A 23,971-nucleotide genomic window follows, 5' to 3' on the forward strand; every position below is an offset into this window, starting at 1 on the left:
CAAACTCTTCTAAACTCACAAATTAGGTCGCCATAGTGGGACAGGCCCTTATAATACCTATTTTGTGTTATATTTAAAAGCTCTCTTCCATTTGTCACTGGCGAATGCTCTCAATGGCTGCTGCAGTGTCATTAAAACAATGGCCAATCTACCTGAGGTTGGACACAAAATGCTGGAATAACTCGGTGGGACAGGCAGCATCTCTGGAGAGAAGGAATGGGTGAGGTTTCGGGTCGAAACCCTTCTTTAGACTCCTGAGGTTGATTGGAAATAGTTTTCAGAAACGAACACAGGAACAATGCATCTTTCTCTACCTGGGGTGAATCTTTATAGATATTTCAAGTCAGGAAACGTCTAAATGCCGATGATGACCAATTCTGATCATATGTGTTTGACAAAGGCAAGCATAAGTCTCAAGTGACTGGATGTGGGACATGCACTTTGTGAGTTTTGTTCAATTGACCAACCTCACAACGAACTTCCCTTTGCTATGAAAGAATAAATATATATATTTCAGACTAAAATAACATGGGGGAAGTTCGTTGTGATGTTGGTCAATTGAACAAAACTCACTAAGTACATGTCCCACAACCAGTCACTTGAGACTTACGGTTGCCTTTGTCAAACACATATGATCTGTTGTGTGGGCATTCTTGTGGTCACCCTACATTTTGGTGGATTTTGTTCTTCCAGTTTTGCATGACAGGTGCTGGAATCACGTCAAGCTTTTCTGAAAGATACTTTAATGAGAATCAAATTACTCCGGACTGGTGAAACACACAGCATCAAAATAAAGTGTATGCGTTTGATCTTATTCGATACCCCATTGCATATGAAGCATTCGCGGCAACAAAAAACCCACCATCTATTTCTCTTGCCATTTGTTCTTAATGTTCCGTTAATATAGATTAGAGAACGAAAAGATGTTATATTTTAAATCGTGATAGTTTTTAATAAAAGGAGATTCCGTCCGCCGAGAATGCGGGTGAATGACGGGACCATTAATCACTGAGCCGGCTAACAAATACGATTACTACCAGAGAGTCTTGAGTCAGAAAGTCTCATAGACTTTAAGACGTTAATCCCGAACGTAATCCTTCCTTTGCCGTGTAGAAATACTGCAGCCACAAGAGTTGTTTTGTTATTTATATTGGCGTTTAATAAAACTCAGCCGGGGTTGAATAGGACCCTTACTCTTGGATGGTAATTAATTCCTTATTTCTGTGACCCAATTGTGCCGGGATAGAGCAGTGGACAGTGCCAGTGTGCCCCCTTTATCTTTGTCCAAAGACACAACTCTCGTGCTTCAACAGCTATGGGAACTCGCTCTTTTGATGTTATTCAAGACTTTTTCCTGGACATCTTCTACTTCAAGGGCTTTTAATTTTTTTCATTTTTTTTTTAAATTCGTGAAAACCTTCCAGCTTGGCCACCTCAGTCGAATTTAATGATTCAATGGGGTTTGTTTTTGGGGGGGGGGGGGGGGGGGGGGGGGGGGGGTTGTAGTGGTGGATGGTAATGTGTGCATAATAGCTTGGCAGTCAGCTGCCTAAACCGGGGACCAACAAACTAAATGTGTATAGTTGTAGACTTCAACCCTATGCCTTTTTGACAACTGTAAAAGTATTTTCTATTCTCCAGTGTGGTTTCTATGACAGAATGTCATATCTGAAGTTGAGTGCCGGAAATATGTTTTGCAGATAATTAAATGTCGGTTGACTAAAGGTGTTCAGGGTCTCTTATTGACTAGGGTGGTTTGAAGCTGGACAGTGTACACCATTGTGGTATTTCGTCCCTGGCTTTGTCGTTGTTGAAATCTCGCTGCAGAAAAATCTGTACTTTAATGTACTATAATGAATCTTGTCTGCAGCAGGTTTTTTTTTTTTTGGGACGAGAGACCCCCGAATGAACCATATGGCTAGGGTGACTCGAGCTGGCCGTGTTTCGCAAACAAAGAGGGGATTGAGAAGCTGAAGGAAGGCAGCAAACTTCTTTCCGGCTGATGGAGCTGTTGTCTGAAGCCAATGATCCCAGATCTCTGGGCTTTATTCGCAGCCCGGGCTGGGACGTGATGTGTCATATCATTAGAATCTTTCATATTTACTACAAGTGTGCAGACGACCAGTCTGCAAAGAGAAGGGCGCATATGTGAGGTAGATTTAGCATCTGAAAAACCCCATCGGATAAATACACTTGAATGGGGATTTGTTCGTTTTTGTTCCAGCGCAGTTCTAATCGATTGTTGATTGAGATTTTAAGGACCATCAGCGAGTAGCTGACGTTTGAATTACAAATCTGAGGCGTCTTCAAGCCATTTGAACAGCTCTTTTATTACGATATAGATCAATGGAATCTCCTAATTTTGTATTAACGGCAATGGGAACAGATACAAATCACAGATGCATCGTTCTGTGCAACAAAACTGGTTGTAAAATCGTATTTGGAATTGTTTATAGACAAGTCTTCACGCATAGCTACTGCATCATACACTCTGTGTGTCAAGATAGATTCTTTGGATGTTAATTATTTCGGTATGTTTTTCAACACCGGCGGACTGAGGAAAATTTTGCAAGTTCCCTCGACGGAAGGGAAAGAGGGAAGGCGACGCCTAATGGAATGACAAGGAGACACAAGAGAGACACAAGGACGCTGTAATCTTGAGCAAAACACATAAGTGCTGGAGAAGTCCGCGAGTCGGGCAGCATCTGTGGAGGGAATGGAGAGATGGCCTTCCGGGTCTGGACCTTTCTTCAGACTAATTTGAGGGACGGAGAGGGGAGAACGCTGGAAAATAGATGGGGAGAGACAAAGGCTGACAAGTGATAGGTGGATACAGGTGGGGTTGGTGAGTGGTGGGCAGATGGATGTTATATGTGACCGAGGCTAGGGATATTATGGAAATAAAAGGGTGTTGGAGGAGATGAGAAGAGTGAAATGTAAATCCAAAGAGGAAATGGGTGAAAGGGAAAATGCAGGGAGGTTGGGGGGAGAGTAAAGGGAAATGGGAAACTCAAGCACAGAAGATAAGTGTAGGAAGGAGAAAGGAGCAGGGTGATGGGGGTGGAGTGCAAGCGAGGATGGGATAATTGGGATTAGAGAGGGGAAGAGGGCACAGGAAGGAAAGAGGAATGGAGGGGGACATTAAACTTAAGTTGGAGGATTCAATGGTCACTCCATTGGGTGGGAAGCTATGCAAGTGGAATGAATGTGAGGTGCTGTTCCGCCAGTTTGCATGTGACTTCACTCAGGCAATGGAGGTGGTCCAGGTCAGAAAGATCAGTAAGGGAATGATAAGAAAGTCATTATTTATGTGTATAGCTTCACATGAATTGTAGGTAGACAAAAAATGCTGGAGAAACTCAGCGGGTGAGGCAGCATCTATGGAGAGAAGGAATAGGCAACGTTTCGGGTCGAGACCCTTCTTCAGACTGATGGGGAGACGAAAAAGAAAGGAAGTAGGCGGAGACGGTAGTACTTGTGGGAGAACTGAGAGGGGGAAGGGAGGGAGGGAGAAAGCAAGGGCTATCTAAAATTAGTGAAGTCGGTGTTCATACCGCTGGGGTGTAAACTACCCAAGCGAAATATGAGGTGATGTTCCTCCAATTTGTGCTGGGCCTCACTCTGACAATGGAGGATGCCCAGGACAGAAAGGTCAGATTGGGAATGGGAGGGGGAGTTGAAATGCTGAGCAACCAGGTGATCAGGTTGTTTTAACACGGACTGAGCGGAGGTGTTCAGCTAAGCTATCGCCAAGCCTGCGCTTGGTCGCGCCAACGTAGAGAAGTTGACACTTAGAACAGCAGATGCAGTAGATGAGGTTGGAGGAGGTGCAGGTGAACCTCTGCCTTACCTGGAAAAACTGATTGGGTCTTTGGATGGCATGGAGGGCGGAGGTATAGGGCCAAGTGTTGCATTTCCTGTGGTTGCAGGGGAAAGTACCCGGGGAGGGGGTGGTTTGGATGGGAAGGGACAAATTGACCAGGGATTGTGATGTACCATACCTCCAAATATTCATTCTGGAACAAAAACATCTGCTCGCTGGTTTTGGTTTACAACCCCTGATGTGGTGCCATAAAATATATTATATTTTTGGCATGTGTGGTTGTTTATAAGGCCAGCATTTAATGTCCATCCTTGCGAGTTGCCTTCAATAGGCAATTGTGTACCTGTTCAGCAAAGAGTTTTAGGAATTTCAACCAGTAATGTTGAAGAAACAGCCAAATATTTCTAAATAGGAATGGGTGACGTTTCGGGTCGAGACCCTTCTTCTGACTCGACCCGAAACGTCACCCATTCCTTCTCTCCAAAGATGCGGCCTGTCCCGCTGAGTTACTCCACTATTCTTTGTCCATCTTTGGTTTAAACTAGCATCAGCAGCTCTGTCCCACACAAACTATTTCTAAATCATGAGGGGAACCAGTGCTACCAGTCTTTGTTGGTTGAACTCACTGGTTTAGGATGTGCTGGGGGAGTAACCTAGACGGGTAAACTGCAGCATATTTTACTTTGGATCCATGCTATGTCTGTCATGGAGATTTACATGATTAGCTGGTCCTGGATGCTGTCAAACCTTTACCTATTGTTAAAGTTGCATTTATCCAACCAAGTGGAGAGTACTGCATTGTGCACCCGAGTTGCCCTGTATGCATGAAGGAAAGGTTTTGTGATGATGGAGATGATCTATTTCACAGAAGGATACCCAGCTTAGGACCTATATTGCATTTTTCAAGTGGCAGATCTTGACTGTCCCCGCCCCTTCCTCTCCACAATGAATAGCAATAGTATTACCATGATGGAGTCCCCCAGCCTGTTGATGACAAGGGATTTGGTAATGGCTATGCTGTTGAACATCCAAGGTGGGTGAATGGAGTCTCTCTCGCTGGACTTGGCCATTGCCTGGCAGTTTTGTAACTTACCACATCTGTTCATGCCTCATGTTGAGCTCCTGTTCCATGGAGGCAAGGGGTGGCACAAAAGTAGAGTTGCTGCTTTACAGTGCCAGAGATCCAGGTTTGATCCTGACTACGGGTGCTGTCTGTATGGAGTTTGTACGTTCTGCCCATGACCGCGTGGAATTTCTCCGGGTGCTATGGTTTCCTCCCACACTCCAAAGAGGTACAGGTTTATAGGTTAATTGGCTTTGGTAAGTTGTAAAATTGTCCCTAGTGTGTATAGGTTAGTGTGATCGCTGGTTGGCACAGACACAGTGGGTCGTAGGGTTCTGCTTCTGTGCTGTATTTCTAAAGACTGCTTCCTTTGCCGAGGAGTTGCAAATCATAATGAACCCTGCCCTGGTGTGATGACTTAGGATGTCCAATAACCTTTATGGAATGTAAATCCAATCATCGAATTTCACACCATAACCCCTTCCTCGCCCCCGCCCCCTTCATGCCATTACTTTCTAGTTTTACCAGCATTCCTTGATCCACACCGAGTCAAGAGCAGTCGTTCTCACCTATTTGATTTCAGTTATTTGGACTGAAGCTGTGATAACGTCTGAATCGGATCAGTTGGCAAAACCTAAACTGGACACTGGTGAACAGATCATTGGAAAGCATGAACCAATTGATTGATCTACTATCAACAGTTAGTATTACTGGTAGGCATTGACTGGTAAGCTGACTGAACAGCAACTAGTTGGATTGGATTTGTTCAGCATCTTGTGGACAGGGGACATACTTGGGCATTTTTCCATAATGCTGGATAGATGCCTGGATTGCAAATGCGTTAGATCAGGTTTGGCGTAAGCATGTTCTGGAGCGCAAACATTCATTGCGGCAGTTTGGAAGCTGTCTGGAAGCTCAACCTTTGCAGTAGCTTGTGGTCATTGTCATTTAAACTTTGAGATGCAGTGTGTAAACTGGCCTTTTATCCCACCAACTCTGTGTTGATCAACCATCACCCCACACACTAGCACTATCCTACACACTGGGGACAATTTACAATTTACTGAAGCCAAATAACCTGCAAATCTGTAAGTCTTTGGAGTGTGGGAAGAAACCGGAACACCTGGAGAAAACCCACACGATCACAAGGAGAACGTACAAACTCTGTACAGACGGCACCCATAGTCAGGATTGAATCTGGGAGTTTGGTGCTGCTCCACTGTGCCACCCTTTATTTGTAGAGGAGACCAATGTTTATGAAGCTTGGTGTCTAAAATGGTGGGGATTTCACGGGGAATCGGAGATGGATCATCAACTCAGCCATCTGGCTGAACATATTTGCAACGGTGTCCACCTTCCCTTTGGCACATATATGCTAGCTTAGTTAGCTAGGTGATGATGGGAGTATTACTGGACTGTCCCCCTATTAGCTCTTTAGCAGCTTATCACCATGTATTAACCTAATCGTTTGTTGTGGGATCACTAATGTTTATTGCAAGATGTTCTTGCTGATTAGCTATAATCCAATTTTAATTTTCAGCACAAGGTCCATAGCTCTGTAGTCACTGTTCTTCAAATGCACCTAAAGATAGTCTAAATGTGTTGAGGTTTCTGCCTCTAACACAGATTAAAGGGAAAATCAACTTCCTCATTCACTCGACAATTCTTTAAATCAATGCCACCTCCGCTGGCACGAATAGATCCTTTCCATTTACTCTGTCCGGGCCCAAGAAATTTACATACTCATTTGCACCATCGTTATATCTCTATATTTATTGGTAATTTGTACTCAATATTTATTGGTAATTTGAACCTCAAAGATACGAGTACCTTTGAGGTTCTAATATGCAATTTCCTCTGCATTAAATCATCCTCCATTCATGCAAATCTATCTTAATGTGCCCAAAATTGTTAAAAAAAAAATATTTTTAAATGGGTAATCATTATGACAGATAGTATTTATGGAAGGAGATACTGAGTTAATATTTCATGTCAATGATCTTTGCTCTGAATAAACTTACACATCAGCTGGTTTCCTCTACTTCAAAAGCTACATATTTACAACATACGGAATGTTACAATTTTTCCACTAATTAAAACAAACAAAATTGAAATTAGTAGAGGAAAATCAAATTTTATTCATGTAAATGAGGTCTATACAATGTATGTTTCCTTTCTATCAATGTAGTTAAAACATGTATTATATTTCATATTACAGCAAGTTTAAATACTTAAACATTCTAAACATTGATTTCTGGCTATTTAAACAAATAATTTAAATGTGTGAGAAACATGAAATTCAAAGGTTAATTTGCCGTTTTCTGTTTATCTAAAATATATTACGTCTGCATACAAATGAGTATTTACAAGCCACCTTGCAATTTTGGTGCTGATTTTTCTCCTAGAGTCCATCAGCCATGTCTATTTATTACAACCAGGTAGACACCATTCCATTCTCATTGGTAAATGAAAACTTAAATGACTAAGAACAAAAAGCAAACACATACTGAAGCCGCAAAGTATTTTCTCACTTTGTTCATTTCCTTTTGAGTCTACAATTCAAATCCAGACGCAAAGAAATGGACAAATGTATTATTTTATTCTGCCGGCTGACGATCTTACATAAAATTAAAATGGATAATGTCATCCTGTTTCCAAATAAAGCAGAATTAACCAAAGTAAAACTAACAGAAGCCACTGGCTTCCAAGTAACACCATCCTTTGCCTTACCAGATGAACCAAACAGCATAATGTAAAGAGAGGAGAAACTTCACAAATTAAAATAATCCACCAAACCAATATCAAGGAATAGCAGTGGAGAAAGGTTTACGCTGATGAAGCTTTTTAAGTAATGTAGAAAGGGAAGTTATATGTTACATTAATGGCAACTAATTGGTTTAATTATAATCATACAGAATATAATCATAAAGGCCACATGCACCTTTAAAATGAACGATAAAATAGAACCGTAATGCTATTCTTACAATTACCAGGTAAAATCTTCAATAACTCATCATATAATTGGCATCGATCAAGTTTGGTTTCTAGGCCAGACGGCAAAAAATCATGTTCTCGTGCTCTTTGGATAGTATTCTATTTGATCAATTGTGAGATGTTGCTTCTTGCCACTCCAAATCCAGTTGTATGTTCCTTTAAGACCAAACTATGCAAAATTGATGCACTTAGGTTAACTCAATGCATTTTAGTTATTGTCATTTTATACATTGTAATGTAATATATTCTCCCCTGCTATTATAAACATGTAATGTTATAGGTCATACATTGCCCTCCATAATGATTGGGACAAAGACACATCATTTATTTATTTGCCTCTGTACTGCACAATTTGCACAATTTGACATTTGTAATATGTAATCTTTTTCAGGGCACCATAATGTTTGGGACAGAGCAATGTCATGTAAATGAAAGTAGTCATGTTTAGTATTTTGTTGCATATCCTTTCATGCAATGACTGCTTGAAGTCTGCGATTCATGGACATCACCAGTTGCTGGGTGTCTTCTCTGGTGATGCTCTGCCAGCCTGTATTGCAGCCATCTTTAGCTTATGCTTCAAGAAGAAACTGCAGATGCTGGAAAATCGAAGGTACACAAAAATGCTGGAGAAACTCAGTGGGTGCAGCAGCATCTATGGAGCGAAGGAAATAGGCAACGTTTTGGGCCGAAACCTTCCTTCTCCCCGCCACCCACTATCAGTCTGAAGAAGGGTTTTGGCCTGAAGCATTGCCTATTTCCTTCGCTCCATAGATGCTGCTGCACCCGCTGAGTTTCTCCAGCATTTTCGTGTACCTTTAGCTTATGCTCATTTTGGGGGCTAGTCCCTTTCAGTTTTCTCTTCAGCATATAAAAGGCATGCTCAATTGAGTTCAGATCGGGTGATTGACTTGGCCACTCAAGAATCGACAATTTTTTTAGCTTTGAAAAACTCCTTTGTTGCTTTAGCAATATATTTGGGATCATTGTCTTGCTGTAGAATGAACCGCCGGCCAATGTGTTTTGAGGCAATTGTTTGAACTAGAGCAGATAGGATGTATCTATACACTTCAGAATTAATTATGCTGCTACTATGAGCAGTTGTATGATCAATAAAGATAAGTGAGCCAGTACCTTCAGCAGCCATACATGCCCAGGCCATAACACCCCCACCACTGAGTTTCACAGATGAGGTGGCATGCTTTGGATCTTGTGTAGTTCCTTCTCTCCTCCATACTTTGCTCTTGCCATCACTCTGATATGTTAATCTTCGTCTCATCTGTCCACAAGACCTTTTTCCAGAACTGTGGTTGATCTTTTAAGTACTTCTTGGCAAACTGTAACCTGGCCATCCTATTTTTGCAGCTAACCAGTGGTTTGCATCTTGCAGTGTTGCCTCTGTATTTCTGTTCATGAAATCTTCTGCGGACAGTGGTCATTGACAAATCCACACCTGACTCCTGAAGAGTGTTTCTGATCTGTCGGACAGGTGTTTGGGGATTTTTGTTTATGATAGAGAGAATTATTTTGTCATAAGCTGTGGAGGTCTTCCTTGGCCTGCCAGTCCCTTTGTGATTAGTAAGATTAGTGATCTCTTTCTTCTTCATGATGTTGCAAACAGTTGATTTTGGTAAGCCTAAGGTTTGGCTGATGTCTCTAACTGTTTTATTCTTGTTTCTCAGTCTCATAATGGCTTCTTTGACTTTCATTGGCACAACTTTGGTCCTCATGTTGATAAACAGCAATAACAGTTTCCAAAGGTGAGGGAAAGACTGGAGGTTAGACTAGATGCTGAGTGTTCTCTTATACCTGCATTAAGGAAGCAATTAAACACACCTGAACAATGTCCAGCAAAGATAATTTAGGTAGTTAGGTACTAAGTTAAATAAACAGGACAGCTAGGTTGTAATCTCAGTTATTACACATGCCATGTAAGGCAAATAGTAGATAGTATAGCTCAATATGTGGCTAACACCTGTGAAGCCATGTGTCCCAAGCATTATGGTGCCCTGAAATGGGGGAACTATGTATAAACACAGCTGTAATTTCTACATGATGAAACCAAAATGAATAAAAATTGACAATTATTAAATCTGCGTTTATTAACAAATTGACAATTAATTAAAATCTGACAATGTGCACTTTAACCACATGTGATTTTTTTTCTATTACAAATCTTAAATTGTGGAGTAAATAAATGGTGGATCTTTGTCCCAAACATTATGGAGGGCACTGTATATAGACATTTTAGTTATAATTTTATTCTGAAGTTTATAGAGAACCCTTAATATCACACTTAAAATCTGAAATAGATGCAAGAGAGAGCAGACATATTCCTGTTCCCATGTAGTAAACAAAATAAATATTTAGAACAAGGCCAAAGGAGTACAGTGATAATAACATGTAAAATAATGTAAAGGGGGGGATAGACAGAATGCTGGAGTAACTCAGCGGACAGGGAGTATCTCTGGAGAGAAGGAATGGATGTTTCGGGTCAAGACCCTCCAGCATTTTGTGTCTTTCTTCGGTGTGGGTTTGGGATATGGAGTTAATCTTGATTCTTGCAACGGATAACTTCTGTAGGCTTTCTATTTTTATTACTATTAAAATACATATTCAAATGTAGATATTCGAATACTTATCCAATACATATGATTAATTAAGGGAAAATACATTGTGGATTCCCTATCATTTCCACAAGAAGTTGGGAAATGATTAAACTTGGGAGAATCTGGTGGAAAGGATTCTTGATGCACTGTCTCCAGCCTGCTGAGAAATCAAAGAGTTGAAACAACTAGGAGAACCTTGCTAAGTACAAGACACGGTGTTTAATTTTCCTTAAGTCCGCTAGATTTATTTTAAAGTGTATAAGAAGGGGGGCAATTATGGCAGTGGAGTGGTATGCTCCTGTCACAAGTGGCAGGATTCCACACTCTGATTTTTGTTTGCAATATCTGATCTACTTGTATTCGGATTGGTTGTATGATTTGAAGGTAGACACAAAATGCTGGAGTAACTCAGCGGGACAGGCAGAATCTCTGGAGAGAAGGAATGGGTGACGTTTCGGGTCGAGACCCCTTGGTATGATTTGACTAGGTAACAGGCAAAACAAATTATTCACTGTACAATCGTACACATGACAATAATAAATCTATATCAAAACCAATGTGGGAAATCAGCTACCAGTCATGTGTCTGCAGGAAGTGTGTCCACCTATAGCTCCTCTCAGACCTCAAAGATCGGTTGAAGTGGCATTGGACACACCAAGGAGCATACAGGACATAGAGAAGACTATACACTTTCATGTCAGAGAGGTTTAGCCATACAATTGGGTAACTGCCAGAGGCTGCAATCAGGTAGAGCCACAGAATACTTGAGCAACCTGCCCCTCTCAGATATATGTTTTGGATACTTTTGGGGGAGGGTGGGATGTGGCCTTTAAGGGGCAAATAGCAGCACCAGCCAGAACAGTGGCACCACATCTGGCTTTGTTGGACAGCAGGCTAGGACTAAATCAATGGACAAGGTACCGAGATGGTGTGTTGCCTGCCTAATGCCAGTCACAAGTATGTCTCTGAGCAGGAACTGGACATTCTAAGAGGAGAGGGTGAGCAGCTAAAGTTCCTGATCTGTATTGGTATCAATGACATTGTTAGGAAGAGAGATGATGTCCAGCAAAGATAATTTAGGTAGTTAGGTGCTAGGTTATATAAACAGGACAGCTAGGATTGTAATCTCAGTTATTACGCATGCCACGGAAAGGCAAATAGAAGATAGTATAGCTCAATATGTAGCTAAGAAGCAGCTGCAGGAGAGAGAGCTTCAGATGGGATCATTGGGTTCTCTTCCAAGGCAGGTAGGACTTGTACCAGAGGGGCAGGTTGCATCTGAGCTGGAGGGTAACTACTCCTTGCAGAGGGCTTCACTAGTGTGATTTGGGAGCTTTAAAACAAGAGTGGCAGGGGGTAGAAACCAGAACAGATTAAGCGAGTGGAGGGACAGATGGGAAAGTAGAAGTTATGACAAATGAGTTTGAAAGGAAGGACAGGCACGGATAAGTTTATGAAATGATGGGACTGATAGGCTGAAGTGTGTTTATTCCAATGCAAGAAATATTATGCAATAAGCAGATCAATTTAGACCTTGGATCAGTGCATGGAATTATAATCTTGTATCCAGTACGGAGATTTTGTGCGGAGGTACTTTACTGACAGAATCTTCCAAGGTTTTAAATGCTTTAGACATAATAGAAAGAGAGGAACAACAGGCGAAGAAGTTGCATTGCTAATCGGGGGAAATGGCACGGCTGACTGAGAGTGGGTCATCCACTGAGGCAATCTGAGTAGAGTGTATAAGATAGGTGCAATTATTGATGGGATTAAATAATAGGCCTCTCATTGCTAAGATTTTGGAAAAATGTAAAAGCAACAGGCCTGTTGTAGCGAGGGACTCTGATTTCCTCAAGATTGAATAAGATTTACCTTGTGCAAGAGGCATAAATAGGGTAAAAACTGTGAGTTGTATCCAAAAGAATATCATGAAATAGTGTGTGGATAGTCCAACTGGAGGAGGGACCATGCGTGGCCTTGTATTGGAAATCGAGTCTGGTCAAGTGAATGGCAATTGAAAGGGAGATTACAACTCCATAGCTTTAAGATAGTTATGAATAAGAACACGTCTTGACCTTGGAGTAAGCACTAAACTGGGGAAGGGTAAATTACAACCTAATTTGTCAGGATATAAAGGCGGCATGTCCACATTGGACAAGTGGTATTCTTCTAAAGACCAGAGTTCAGGAAAGGCTTGTCCATGTGAGGAGGAAGGGCAAGGATGGCTAATTAAGCGAACAACTCTAATGGAGTGGATTCCTTGTGGTGGGATTTATTTGCATTTGAACGGAGAATGGACTAATTAGGGACAGAATGGCTTTATGCGGGGCAGATAATATTTGTAAACAGATCATGTTTTTTGAGAAGATGAAGAAGGTAATTAAGGATGAGGCTAAGGCAGTGGATGTTGTGTACATGGACTTTGTCAAATGCCTTCATGGTATCTCATAGTATCTCATGGAAGGCTGATTCAGAAGATAATGATGCATGTGATCCATGGATTCTGAATTGGTTTACCCATAGAAGACTGAGGACAGTGGTGCAGTGGTGTCATTCTGACTAGTGGTCTGTGACCAGTGGTGCTCCGCGGGGATCAGCGATGGGACCTTTGTTGTTTATACGTTAAATAACTTGGACAAAAATATACATGTTGGTTTGGTAAGTTTGCAGACAACATAAACATTTGTGGAGCTGTGGACAGGAATAAGACTCAAAGGATGCAACAGGATATAGATCAGTTACTGATATGGATGGAGCAGAGGCAGATGGAGCTAAATCGAGGCAAGTTTGAGATGTTGTACTGTGGGAGGTCAAATAAGGGGAAATTATAGAGTTACCAGATGCTGCCTGGATTACAGAGGTTTAACTATAAGGATAGACAACCCCCTGGTTCTGGACTTCCCCAACATCGGGAACATTTTTCCTGTATCTAGCCTGTCCAATCCCTTAAGAATGTTATGTTTCTTAAAGATCTCCTCCCATACTTCTAAATTCCAGTGAATATAAGCCCAGTTGACCCATTTCTATGTCAGTCCCGCAATCCCAGGAATTAACCTGGTGGACCTATGCTTCACTCTCTCAATAGCAAGAATGCCCTTCCTCAAATTAGACGACCAAAACTGCACATAATACTCCAGGTTCTCCAGAGAAGTTGCCTGACCCACTTAGTTGCTCTGGTACTATGTGTAATTTTTTGTAAACCAGCATTTGCAGTTGATTATTTCTCTCTCTGAATTTTCTATTTGTTTTGGGAGATTTCCTAGGCCTACACTATACACAGAACCAGTAATAAATTAAAATCACTTGCCAGTGGTTCATCTGTCTGGATATTTTCTGCATTCCTATACCTCAAATGTTGCATTTCCCTCAGTCCCTTCTGTTGTATTAATGGTCTGAAAATAAAAATAAATGAATGTTAGATTGTTGTGATTTTGGTAATTAAAACAATAATAACCATATTTAAGAACAGTGTTTAAGAAGGAACTGCAGATGCTGGAAAATCGAAGGTACACAAAACTGCTGGAGAATCTCAGCGGGTGCAGCAGCATCTATGGTGCGAAGGAAATGGGCAACGTTTCGGGCCCAAACCCTTCTTCAGACTTCAAAATCACAACAGTGTTAGATATAAGCCAATCTATACATACGCTGTCGCTTCCGAACTTAGGCCCGAGATATCAGCGTTGACAGGAACTGTCACAGAAATTGGCCGCAAGACAGCAGTGTCGACGGATACGGGGCCACGTGGGTAATTGCCAAACCAACACGCAGCCGGCCGTGGAACCTCCTGGGGTGGTTCTGAGGCTCATCTCCTGCTCGCCCCTGAAGACCGGTACCGGAAGGTGGGAGAGAGATTGGTAGACGCTGATCAAAGGGTTGGTCGGAGGAGTACCAGGGTGGTTTAACCTCCCACTCCTTCAAGGTCAGCTGCGGAAGGCGTCTTCCAGGGCGCGAATGCTGAAGGATCGGAGAGGAAAGGGATGGCTAACTGGCAAACCGTATAAAGCGGGAGAGGCAGTTGGGCCGAGGAAAGAAGGCAGGCCGGGACCAAAGTGAGACCTTGGGGAGTCTAATGAGTACATTTGTAACCATGTTGGTGCCAGATATGTGCCGACTCTTTGCAAAAACAAAGAAATTCACTGTACCTAGGTACATTTGACAATAAAGTATCATTGAACTGAATCATTGAAGTTACAATTCTAAGCAATGAGATTTTGTCATGCTAATTTAAATCTGTACTTAAAAGGTAGTAATCTTCGATATGTGTCCATAAAATCTCCAAAATTATTAGGTACAACCGACAAGCTTGATGGATGAAGAAACAGTAACAGCACAACGTACCTCTAAATAAACTATACCAGTGAAAGATTAATATAGAAATCCATACATTTAAACACAAGAGTTAAAGTGTTGTATCGCAGGAAAACAGGTCCATTTGAGTCACCTTGTTCAAACCAACAAAATTGGCATACTGAGCTAGTCCCATATGCCTGCATTTGGCTGATAGCCCTCCAAACCCTTCCTCTACACACATCTGTCCAAATGTCTTTTAAAATTCATATTTGTATCTGCTTTTATAGCTTTCTCGTAGATTATTCCAGATACAGACGACCCATTGTGTGAAAAGGTTGTCACTGAAATTCCTTTTAAATCTGTCCCTTCTCACTTTAAGATTATGCCCTCTCATTTTAGAATCCTCTAACCTGGGAAAAACACTGTGAGCGTTCACTTTATCCTCTCAGCCTCAAATGCTCCAAAGAAGGAAGTCCTATCCTAAACAACCTCAACCTATAACTCATGCCCACAAGCCCAGGTAACATTCTAGTGAATCTCTTTTGCACCCTGTCTAACTTAATGACATCCTCCGTTTAATTTGGTGGCCAGAACTGCGCCTAGTACTCCAAGAATTATTTCACCAAAGACTTGTGGAGCTGCATCATGATTTCCCAACATTTGCACTTAATACCATTTCCTGGCTGAACAACTAATCATGTGTGTGGACTCGGTAAGAAGTCTTATCGGGCTTGACAACAGGCAATGAGTAGTGGTCAGATTGCAGTAAATGTGACAGTTTATAGTATTGAAAGATGACTTCAAGTCAAGAGTAGACAAATCTCATTTCCTTCATCTTTTTGAATTCTGACTGCTTTGCAGTGCCACTGTCAGGGAAGTATAGATACTGCAGTTACTTTGTAAACCGAATCCTTGAATAGCCACTACACATTCTTCAATTTATCTATATCTCTATTATACTATAACTCTTCCTATTGTTTGTGTTTGTGCCCACGATGTGTCAATCTACTTTTCCTATCTTCTTCCAAACGCTAGGCCACAGCCTACCCATTTTCACATATCTTACTCACATTTTACCCTTCGAGGCGATAAACATCTTCCCGTCACATTCCCACCTATATTTCCGAGGTTAATAATTGTTTAAATTTTCAAAAACAGCCCGAAAACTCTAGCATTTCGGAAAAAAAACCCGAGTGACTTCACAATGCACAAGCCGGGACACTCCGGGAGGGAGGGGCATTCCAGCGCTCGTGGTGAATGAGGAGTGGCAGTGACTGCCGGCGTCCGACGCCTGGTGGGGGGGGGAGGGAGGGGGGGGGGTGGTGGTGCTGGAGCTCGAGGGCGGAGCCCGTGGATGGGATGGGGCCGTGACCAGGGCCAAGAAAGAGGCCGCCGCTGGGACCAAGGATGAGCCTGGGTCCAGGGTCAGGGACGAGCCCAGATATGATGTTGGGGCCTGCAGTGGAGCCCAGGCAGTGGCCGAGCTGATGGCTGGAGTTTACAGCCAGGGCCGGGCTGAGTAAGAGAACCAGGCCGAGTTCCAGGCCCTGGTGCTGCTCTACCATCTGGGTAGGTGCTAGGACAGGGAATGGGAATGAGGGGAAGAGGACGAGAAAAATGAGGAGAGAGATGGGGTGGTAGAGGGAGGAGGGGGGGGGGTGTGGAGGAGGAAGATGGGGAGGGGTGGAGATGTCCCCTCCCTATCTACCCATACTCCCACCCTCTACCCCCTCCCTCTCTACCACTCTTCCTCTCCCTCCCTCTCTACCCCCCCTCCCTCTACCCCCTCACCATCTCTCTCTACACCCCCTCTGCCCCTCTTCCTCTCTACCCGCCCTGCCCCCCCCTCTCTACCACCCCTCCCTCTCTAGAGGTTGAAGAGGGAGGGTGAAGAGGAGCGATTTGTATTGGGGGAACGGGTGAGTGGTGGAATCTTGCTTTGGGGGAGACCTAATAGGCATGTAATACACAAACATTGTACCTTAATTGGTACACGAGACAATAAAAATCCTTTGCACCTTTGAAAGGCATGTTAAATATTTCATTGTACAGGGTATTTCCTGATTGGCTTCTGTATTGTTATTGATTGCTGCTGTTATGTCATGGAATTATTTTGGTTATAGTTATTGGACACTAGACCAGGTGCGGACCAGTTGGGCCCCGTCCCCCAAGGCAATATTCCACCACTGACATATAGCCCTCAACCGCACAGGCGTGGCTGAGGGGTTCCCGTTGTGATGCCAGAGATCCTCGTTGTGACACGAGGCACTGAAACCCTCCATCAACTGCTCCTCGCCATTCCTCCTCCTACTCCATCCTCCTCCATTCCCAGCACTCCCTCCCCTCTTCACCCTCCTTCTTCTTTCCCCTCTCCTCCTCCACTCCCTCCCTCACCTCTCCTTTCCCCTACCCTCAGTCACTACCTCCCTCCCTAACCCGTCTTCCCTCCCTTAACCCCCTCCTCTCCCTCTATCTCCCTGCTCCACCACTCGTAACCCTCCTATCCCACTCCCCCACTCTCCTCCTCACCCCCCCCCCACTACCTACCCCACTACCTACCCCCCCCCTCCATCCCCCCCTCCCTCCTCACCTCCCCGACTTTTTCCCCTCCCTCTCCCCTCTCCACCCCCCTCTGCTCCCCCATTCCTCACCGGCTCCTATCCCACCCTCCCCAATGAAAATTGCGATGTTTTAAAAAAATTAGATTCTCAATGAAAATCGCATTTTTTCTTTAAACAACCTAAACAACGTTAAATGTTAATGAAATTGGAAGAATTTGATAAACTTTTTTTTGAAAATAGCAATTTTTAAAAATGTAAATGAGATTTGGGATCCCATTGTGACGTCATTGTGACGTCGAACGCAGCTGACTGGCAGTGCAAGTGGAAAAGTAGTTTGTAAAGTGAGTTTCGTAAAGTTTTAAATGTCAATAACTTGTAAAATATAACATCAATCCGAACAAAACTTGTTTAATTTACATCCCAGGACAACGATAAGGTGGGCCAAAAATTGTTGCGCTATCGTGTACCGTTTTGGCGGGGTTTTGGGTATATCATGCACACAAAAGCATACAAACAAACAGAGAATTTTAGTAATATACTAGACCAAGTATAGGCCAAGGGCCGCAGTTTAAGAATAAGGGGTAAGGCATTCAGAACGGAGATGAGGAAACACTTTTTCACACAGAGAGTTGTAAGTCTGTGGAATTCTCTGCCTCAGAGGGCGGTGAAGGCCGGTTCTCTGGATACTTTCAAGAGAGAGCTTGATAGGGCTCTTAAAGATAGCGGAGTCGGGGGATATGGGGAGAAGGCAGGAACGGGGTATTGATTGTAGATGATCAGCCATGATCACATTGAATGGCGCTGCTGGCTCGAAGGGCCGAATGGGCTACTCCTGCACCTATGGTCTATTAGATTGTATCATTATATATTGTATCATTCACATTTCCTACCTGGTTCACTACTTCAACAGAAAACAGTATTGTGTTAAATTGACACGATTTTCCTTTAACCAGTCGACGTTGGCTTTTTCTAATCACTTGTCCAAATGTGAAGTGTTTCATTCAGGAAAGAATGAGACTTAACAAGGTAAACAAGAATGCACAGTGTTGTAAGTGGTAAACGAACAAAGAGATCTGGTGATATATGTGCATGATTGAGAAAAATGCATCTGGGACATCGGCTTTATAATTCAAATGGCGTAGACTACAACAAGGAAGTCACTTAGAAATATTCAGAGCTGAAGATGCCTGTGTGTGAATTTTTTTTACATGTGGTGGCTGTTACACTAGTTACTGCACAAGTAAGGGTTTGACAGAGGAAAGATGTCCATAATAATAATAATAATAATAATAATAATAAGAGTATGAATTATTTCACAGATTCAGGACAAGCTTTAACCACTAGACTTACTCTTATCTAAGGGACTTTGAAAATAAGTTAATTCACTGGTCAATTCAAAAAAAAAATTGTCAATGTCAGAATATTGAAATTCTTACTTTGTTGTCCTCGTCAGACAGAACAGACTCATTTCTGGATGTTAATTTTCTTTTTCCCTTTTGTTTTTTTTCTATCAACTTCTGCTCATTGTAACATTTCAAAATCTTCTCCAGCTCTGGTTCACATTGTCGTGCGTGCTGCAAACCATTTTTTCTTCCTGGTAAAATAAGTTATTTCGCTAATATTAATGAATATCTACATAGATCACAATGACTGATTTGTGAAGGTACTTACCATTTAGGAAAGATCAAAATTAATTCTAATTTATTGAGCAACATGAAACAGTTAAGAGTATTTTCTTAGAGGGGAAAAAACATATATTTTGCACACATATTACACCCTGACAACAATATTTTGTGCACTGTTATTGGGTAGCAGAACAGAGCAGGGATTAAAAGATCTCACTATGAACATAAGCGGCAGAAACATAATTTAATCTTCATGCTGTGTGCAAATAAAATGCAAGTTAGAAGGATTTATAATGATACTAACCTGTGGGACAAGTTGGGTCCCAGCATCACACGGGAGGGCTGGTCACCAACGCAATATTCCACCTCTCCACCAATTCCAATACTGCTCGCCAGTGGGGGGGGGGGGGGGGGGAATGGGGGCTGTCTGTTGCGCTAGTATGGGTGTTGCGGGCGGAAGGTACTGGTTTCCAGAGGGCTAGTATAGACATTGTGGGCCGTATGGATGCTTGTGCAGGCATCCAACTGTTGCATCGATTTTAAAAGACAAGCCAAGGCAAACAATTGGGCTGCAGACACCCGACAACCAAAATTCATTTTGTGAACACGAACTTGTTATAAAAAAAGGCGAGGCAAACAATTGGGCTGCAGACACCCGACAGCCAAAATTCATTTTGTGAACACAAACTTTTTAAAAAGGGCTTCAGCCACTTTACAGCCGCATCGAGGGGACTCACTGTGGAGTAGACGTGCCTTCAGTGTTATTCGCAGCTCAGAGAGCCGTGATCCTCTCGCTTCCTGGTTCTGGCAGAGACTGAGTGAGGCACGACACTTCCTGGTTTTATAGTCCCTCCCCCTGCCGCCAGCGGGGGCAGCAGAGAGAATGGGGAATTTTGTAAAAACATTAATATCTCTCTCATTTTTCATCGACGGAAAAAATCCTCCGCACTCATATGGTGGAGGGGGGCTCTAAGTGAGGTGGCCAAAAATGACAGCCGTAGGTGGCGGCGTTCTCTCGGAAATCGCAGCACAGTCGGCCAAAAGCGGTCAAGATCAGAGATTTAGTAATATAGATTTATTGATAACTTGGAATTGGCAGTGTTACAAAAGGAAGATAACGTGATCCTCATAAGGCTACACTGGGACTGAGTAGCCTTATGATCATAATTTGATTTCTATTATTTGGCATCATTAACAAATATTTTCAGCATGGTGTTTGACCTTGGACATTTGCATCCAGCATGAAAGATCAAATGGAATGGAAAAACAAAACCATATAAACATTGGGATCATAACCAATACTTTAAAATGTTGACTGGATTGAAATTTTCATGTTCACATTACTGATAGTTATCTTCAATAATGTGTGCAAGACTTAATATATGTTACCTTACCTCCTAATAACTTACCTTCACAGTGATGAATAACTTTCCCCCACTGTTTATTGTTTCGAAGACAGGACAGATTGCCGACTATTAGCAAGTGTTTTTTTCCTCTGGTCAGAGCAACGTTCATTCTCTTCTCAGAATCTATAAATCCAACCTGTTGAGTTCTCACACAAGACAAGACAATAATCTCCTTCTCTGCTCCCTGGAAAGCATCCACTGTTGAAACCTGAACAGCTTTGATCTGAGCCAAGTCACATTGTGCTGCATAGTTAAGTAATCCACATAACTGAAAGTGTAAAATAAAATGGAAGTGTAAATTGGCATCTCTTTCAACAGTTTAGTTTAGAGATACAGCATGGAAACAGCCTTTCGGCCCACTGAATCCATGCTGACCATTGATCACACAAGTTCAATGTTATCTCACTTTTTCATCCACTCCTTAAACACTAGAGGTCACTTAACCTATGAACCCCTGCTTTCAGATGTGGGAGGGAACTGGAGCACCTGGAGGTAATGCATGCGGGAGAATGTGGAAACTCCACACCATCTGTACCGAAGGTCAGGATGAAACCTGGGCCTCTGGTGCTGTGAGTAAACATTTAGTCAGTGTGGATGAATTCTTTAAATAGTTCAGTTCCGATGAAAGCTGGACACAAAATGTTAAACCTATTCCTGCTCACATATATGATCAGCTGCATTTTTTAGCATTTTTGTTTTCAAATTAATTAACCAAACCAGTAGTGGATGCAGGTTACACAAAAAAGCTGGAGAAACTCAGCGGGTGCAGCAGCATCTATGGAGCGAAGGAAATAGGCAACGTTTCGGGCCGTTTCTAAAGTTCAATTCCACCCAAGCCAATTTCTGTTCCACTGTCACTAAACACGTTTTGTGATGCAAAATAGTTTGGTTTTACTCTGGATAATTATTAATGGATACAACTGCAACTGTTGTTTTTTCAAGTTTCTAGCAGAATGTGTCCATATAAATATCTGAACATTCAAATGAACTATTTTGAATTTAAATTCCATTGAGTAGGAGAGTAGTTATCTAATGACAGAGCAATGTGACGTCTTATTTGACGTGCCAATTTTATCCAAATCCCTTTTGGCCATTCTTTGGAAAGTGAACTAAAATGTCACACACGTTACCAAATGGCATCACATAAAATAATACATAAAAAAATTATTGTAAGAGATTCATCTTATTCAGTGCTATTTTCCTACCCACAGAACTATAATGCATGTCTGCTAAAAATATGAACATTCTAGCTTTTTAAAATTCATAAGTGTTTGTAAGATAAAACAGATGAAAAATATGCTTCTGTGCATTTGTTTCACACACTTGACCAGTCATATTTGACCTCTGACCCTAAACAAACATTGTCAGCATAACATAAATAGTTCACTTGATAAACTGAAAAAAAAAAAATCATATATACAGTACAAAACAATATACCTGTAATGCTTTCAGAATTAGAAGAGATGTATTCCACAATTTTTCATATTTTTGGTCACACTCGTGACTAAGAATGGGCCATTGTAATCATGCTGCTTCGTTGTTCATATACTTCCCATTATAAAAATCATACCGTACTTCCTTTAATTTACCATGAGAAGAACAATACATATATTGAAGTAATTTAATCACCTTGAACATCTGAGATTTGTATAATGTTATCACCCCAATCATTGACCCCATAATTCCACTGGCTACCAGGGACTGGATGAGTTTTGTAGTGAATGTTGCTTCCTCCAGATTATGGTAGCTGCCTTGCATCTCCATCTGGACAGATCAAAACATAAATCACATTACAATTCGACGAGGCAACATTTTGTAAACTCTGTATACAATATCAATGTTCATGACATCAACTGATACCTTGAAGGAAAGATAATTGCTTAGACCGAATGCAAGTTAATATCTAATATCCTATTTAATATTCTCCAAAGCATGTCATGTATGCATATGGTCTAAGCTAATCTGACATTTAATTTCAGTTTTCGTGCGGAAGCATCACTTTCCCATCCAGCAGGAACTAAGACTAAAGTCTAAGACTAACCAGGCTAAAATCAGAATTCATTATTTGGCGATGCGAGCATGAATGTACATGCCCAATTACCACATCCACACAACAGTAATTAAATAAAGTATTTCAATTAATGATGGTCTTAAATTGGTACAAACACTCCTGGGTCAATTTAAAATCTGCCTTCACATAGCTTCCACTAATTAATGAGTACAGTCATGTAATGGGCTCACTTTTAATTCTGGAATAAAAAATAAATGTCAATAAATTTGATTATTTTTAAATGCTCAGAGAAATAAAACAGAAATTTGCAGTTTCACCCAAATGCATTGCCAAATATGGATTCCATTGTTCAGGCTTACAACAAATTGCTACAAATTCAAAATCAAATATGCCAGTTATGAATGCAATTTAATCAAATATGTGAATAAACTAGCTCACCCCCGAAAACCTGACCATACAGTTTTACATTTGTTGTAAGTGACGTTAAAGGCAGGATGCCATTGCAACCCAAGGTGAAACCATCATAAATTGATAGCATTCCACTAATTATCCTCATTCAATTATCAATTACTTAGGGTCTTGCAGTAAATGTTACCAATACAGAGGAACAACAAAGATAAATAATATCAGAGGAAATTCTACTTGGACAGCTGAGGACAACAAAGTCCAAAGAGTAGTCCAGTGATGCTTTTCTGGCCATTTTAGATAGCCCCTGTGTAGTTAAGATAGAGAGGAAGATCAATCCAAGACATATAAGGTTAATGTATGGGTTATGTCAGCTACAATTGAGTTGTCAACTAAATTGCAGCACCTCACTTCAAAACCTTCTTAAGAAAACAAGTAGATGTTTTGAAAGAATGTTTAGGTTAACTTAAAGGAACCAGTGAATCAAAAGGCCACCTATACGGTCACTAAGATAAGCTTTTGCCTTCCTAGAGACATCCGAGACTAACTCGGCATTTGATTGAATAAAATAATGTACATTTAGAAAGGAGATAAAGAGGATTTATTTAGCCAAAGGATGATGAATCAGGGGAATTCATTGCCACAGCCAACTGTGGACACCAAGTCATTGGGTATTTTTAAAGCGGAGATTGGCAGGTTCTTCGTTCATAAGGGTGTCGAAGATTATGCGGAGAAGGCATGAAATTGGAATTAAGGAGGAAAGGTAGGTCAGCCATGATTGAATGGCGGAGTAAACTCGATGAGCTGAATGGCCTAATTCTGCTCTCATGACATAAACATTTGATAGGACAAATATCTCACACAATTATGCCACAAAGGAGGATAGATAGTTTTGCCACATAGCTACCAGTTGTTTTTAGAGATTAAGTTAATATATGTGCATGCTTTGACTATTTAGGTAGATCTTCACCTTCAGGGGCAAAGAGAGAAATGGAGAGAGAGAAAGACTTTACCTTAAGGGACGGGGAAAGAGACCCTGGACCATGGTGCAGGCAGGTGTCAGGATTCACGTGATCTTAAGGTCAAAGCCATCGCAGAGTCTTTGATGTGCAGAGGGATGTGCTACATTTCTTTATTAATCATTTTCCTGTATTTTGCTTTAATTAATAAATATAGTACTCTCAAAA

At 41.6% G+C, this 23,971-nt stretch overlaps 1 protein-coding gene across 1 annotated transcript in view; it reads right to left on the reverse strand.

Annotated features, from left to right (window-relative positions):
* Window positions 1-6,819: 6,819 nt before the first annotated feature.
* Window positions 6,820-23,971, reverse strand: part of LOC129703283 (protein ZGRF1-like) — a 94,501-nt gene continuing 77,349 nt past the window's right edge. The window contains 5 exon segments of the mRNA XM_055645628.1: window positions 6,820-8,049; window positions 13,794-13,878; window positions 18,774-18,931; window positions 20,372-20,636; window positions 21,998-22,132. Of these exon segments, the coding sequence (XP_055501603.1) occupies window positions 13,828-13,878; window positions 18,774-18,931; window positions 20,372-20,636; window positions 21,998-22,132 (609 nt within the window). The 3' untranslated portion in view covers window positions 6,820-8,049; window positions 13,794-13,827.

This window comes from Leucoraja erinacea, chromosome 1 (genome assembly GCF_028641065.1).
Source record: "Leucoraja erinacea ecotype New England chromosome 1, Leri_hhj_1, whole genome shotgun sequence".
Lineage (NCBI taxonomy): Eukaryota > Metazoa > Chordata > Chondrichthyes > Rajiformes > Rajidae > Leucoraja > Leucoraja erinaceus.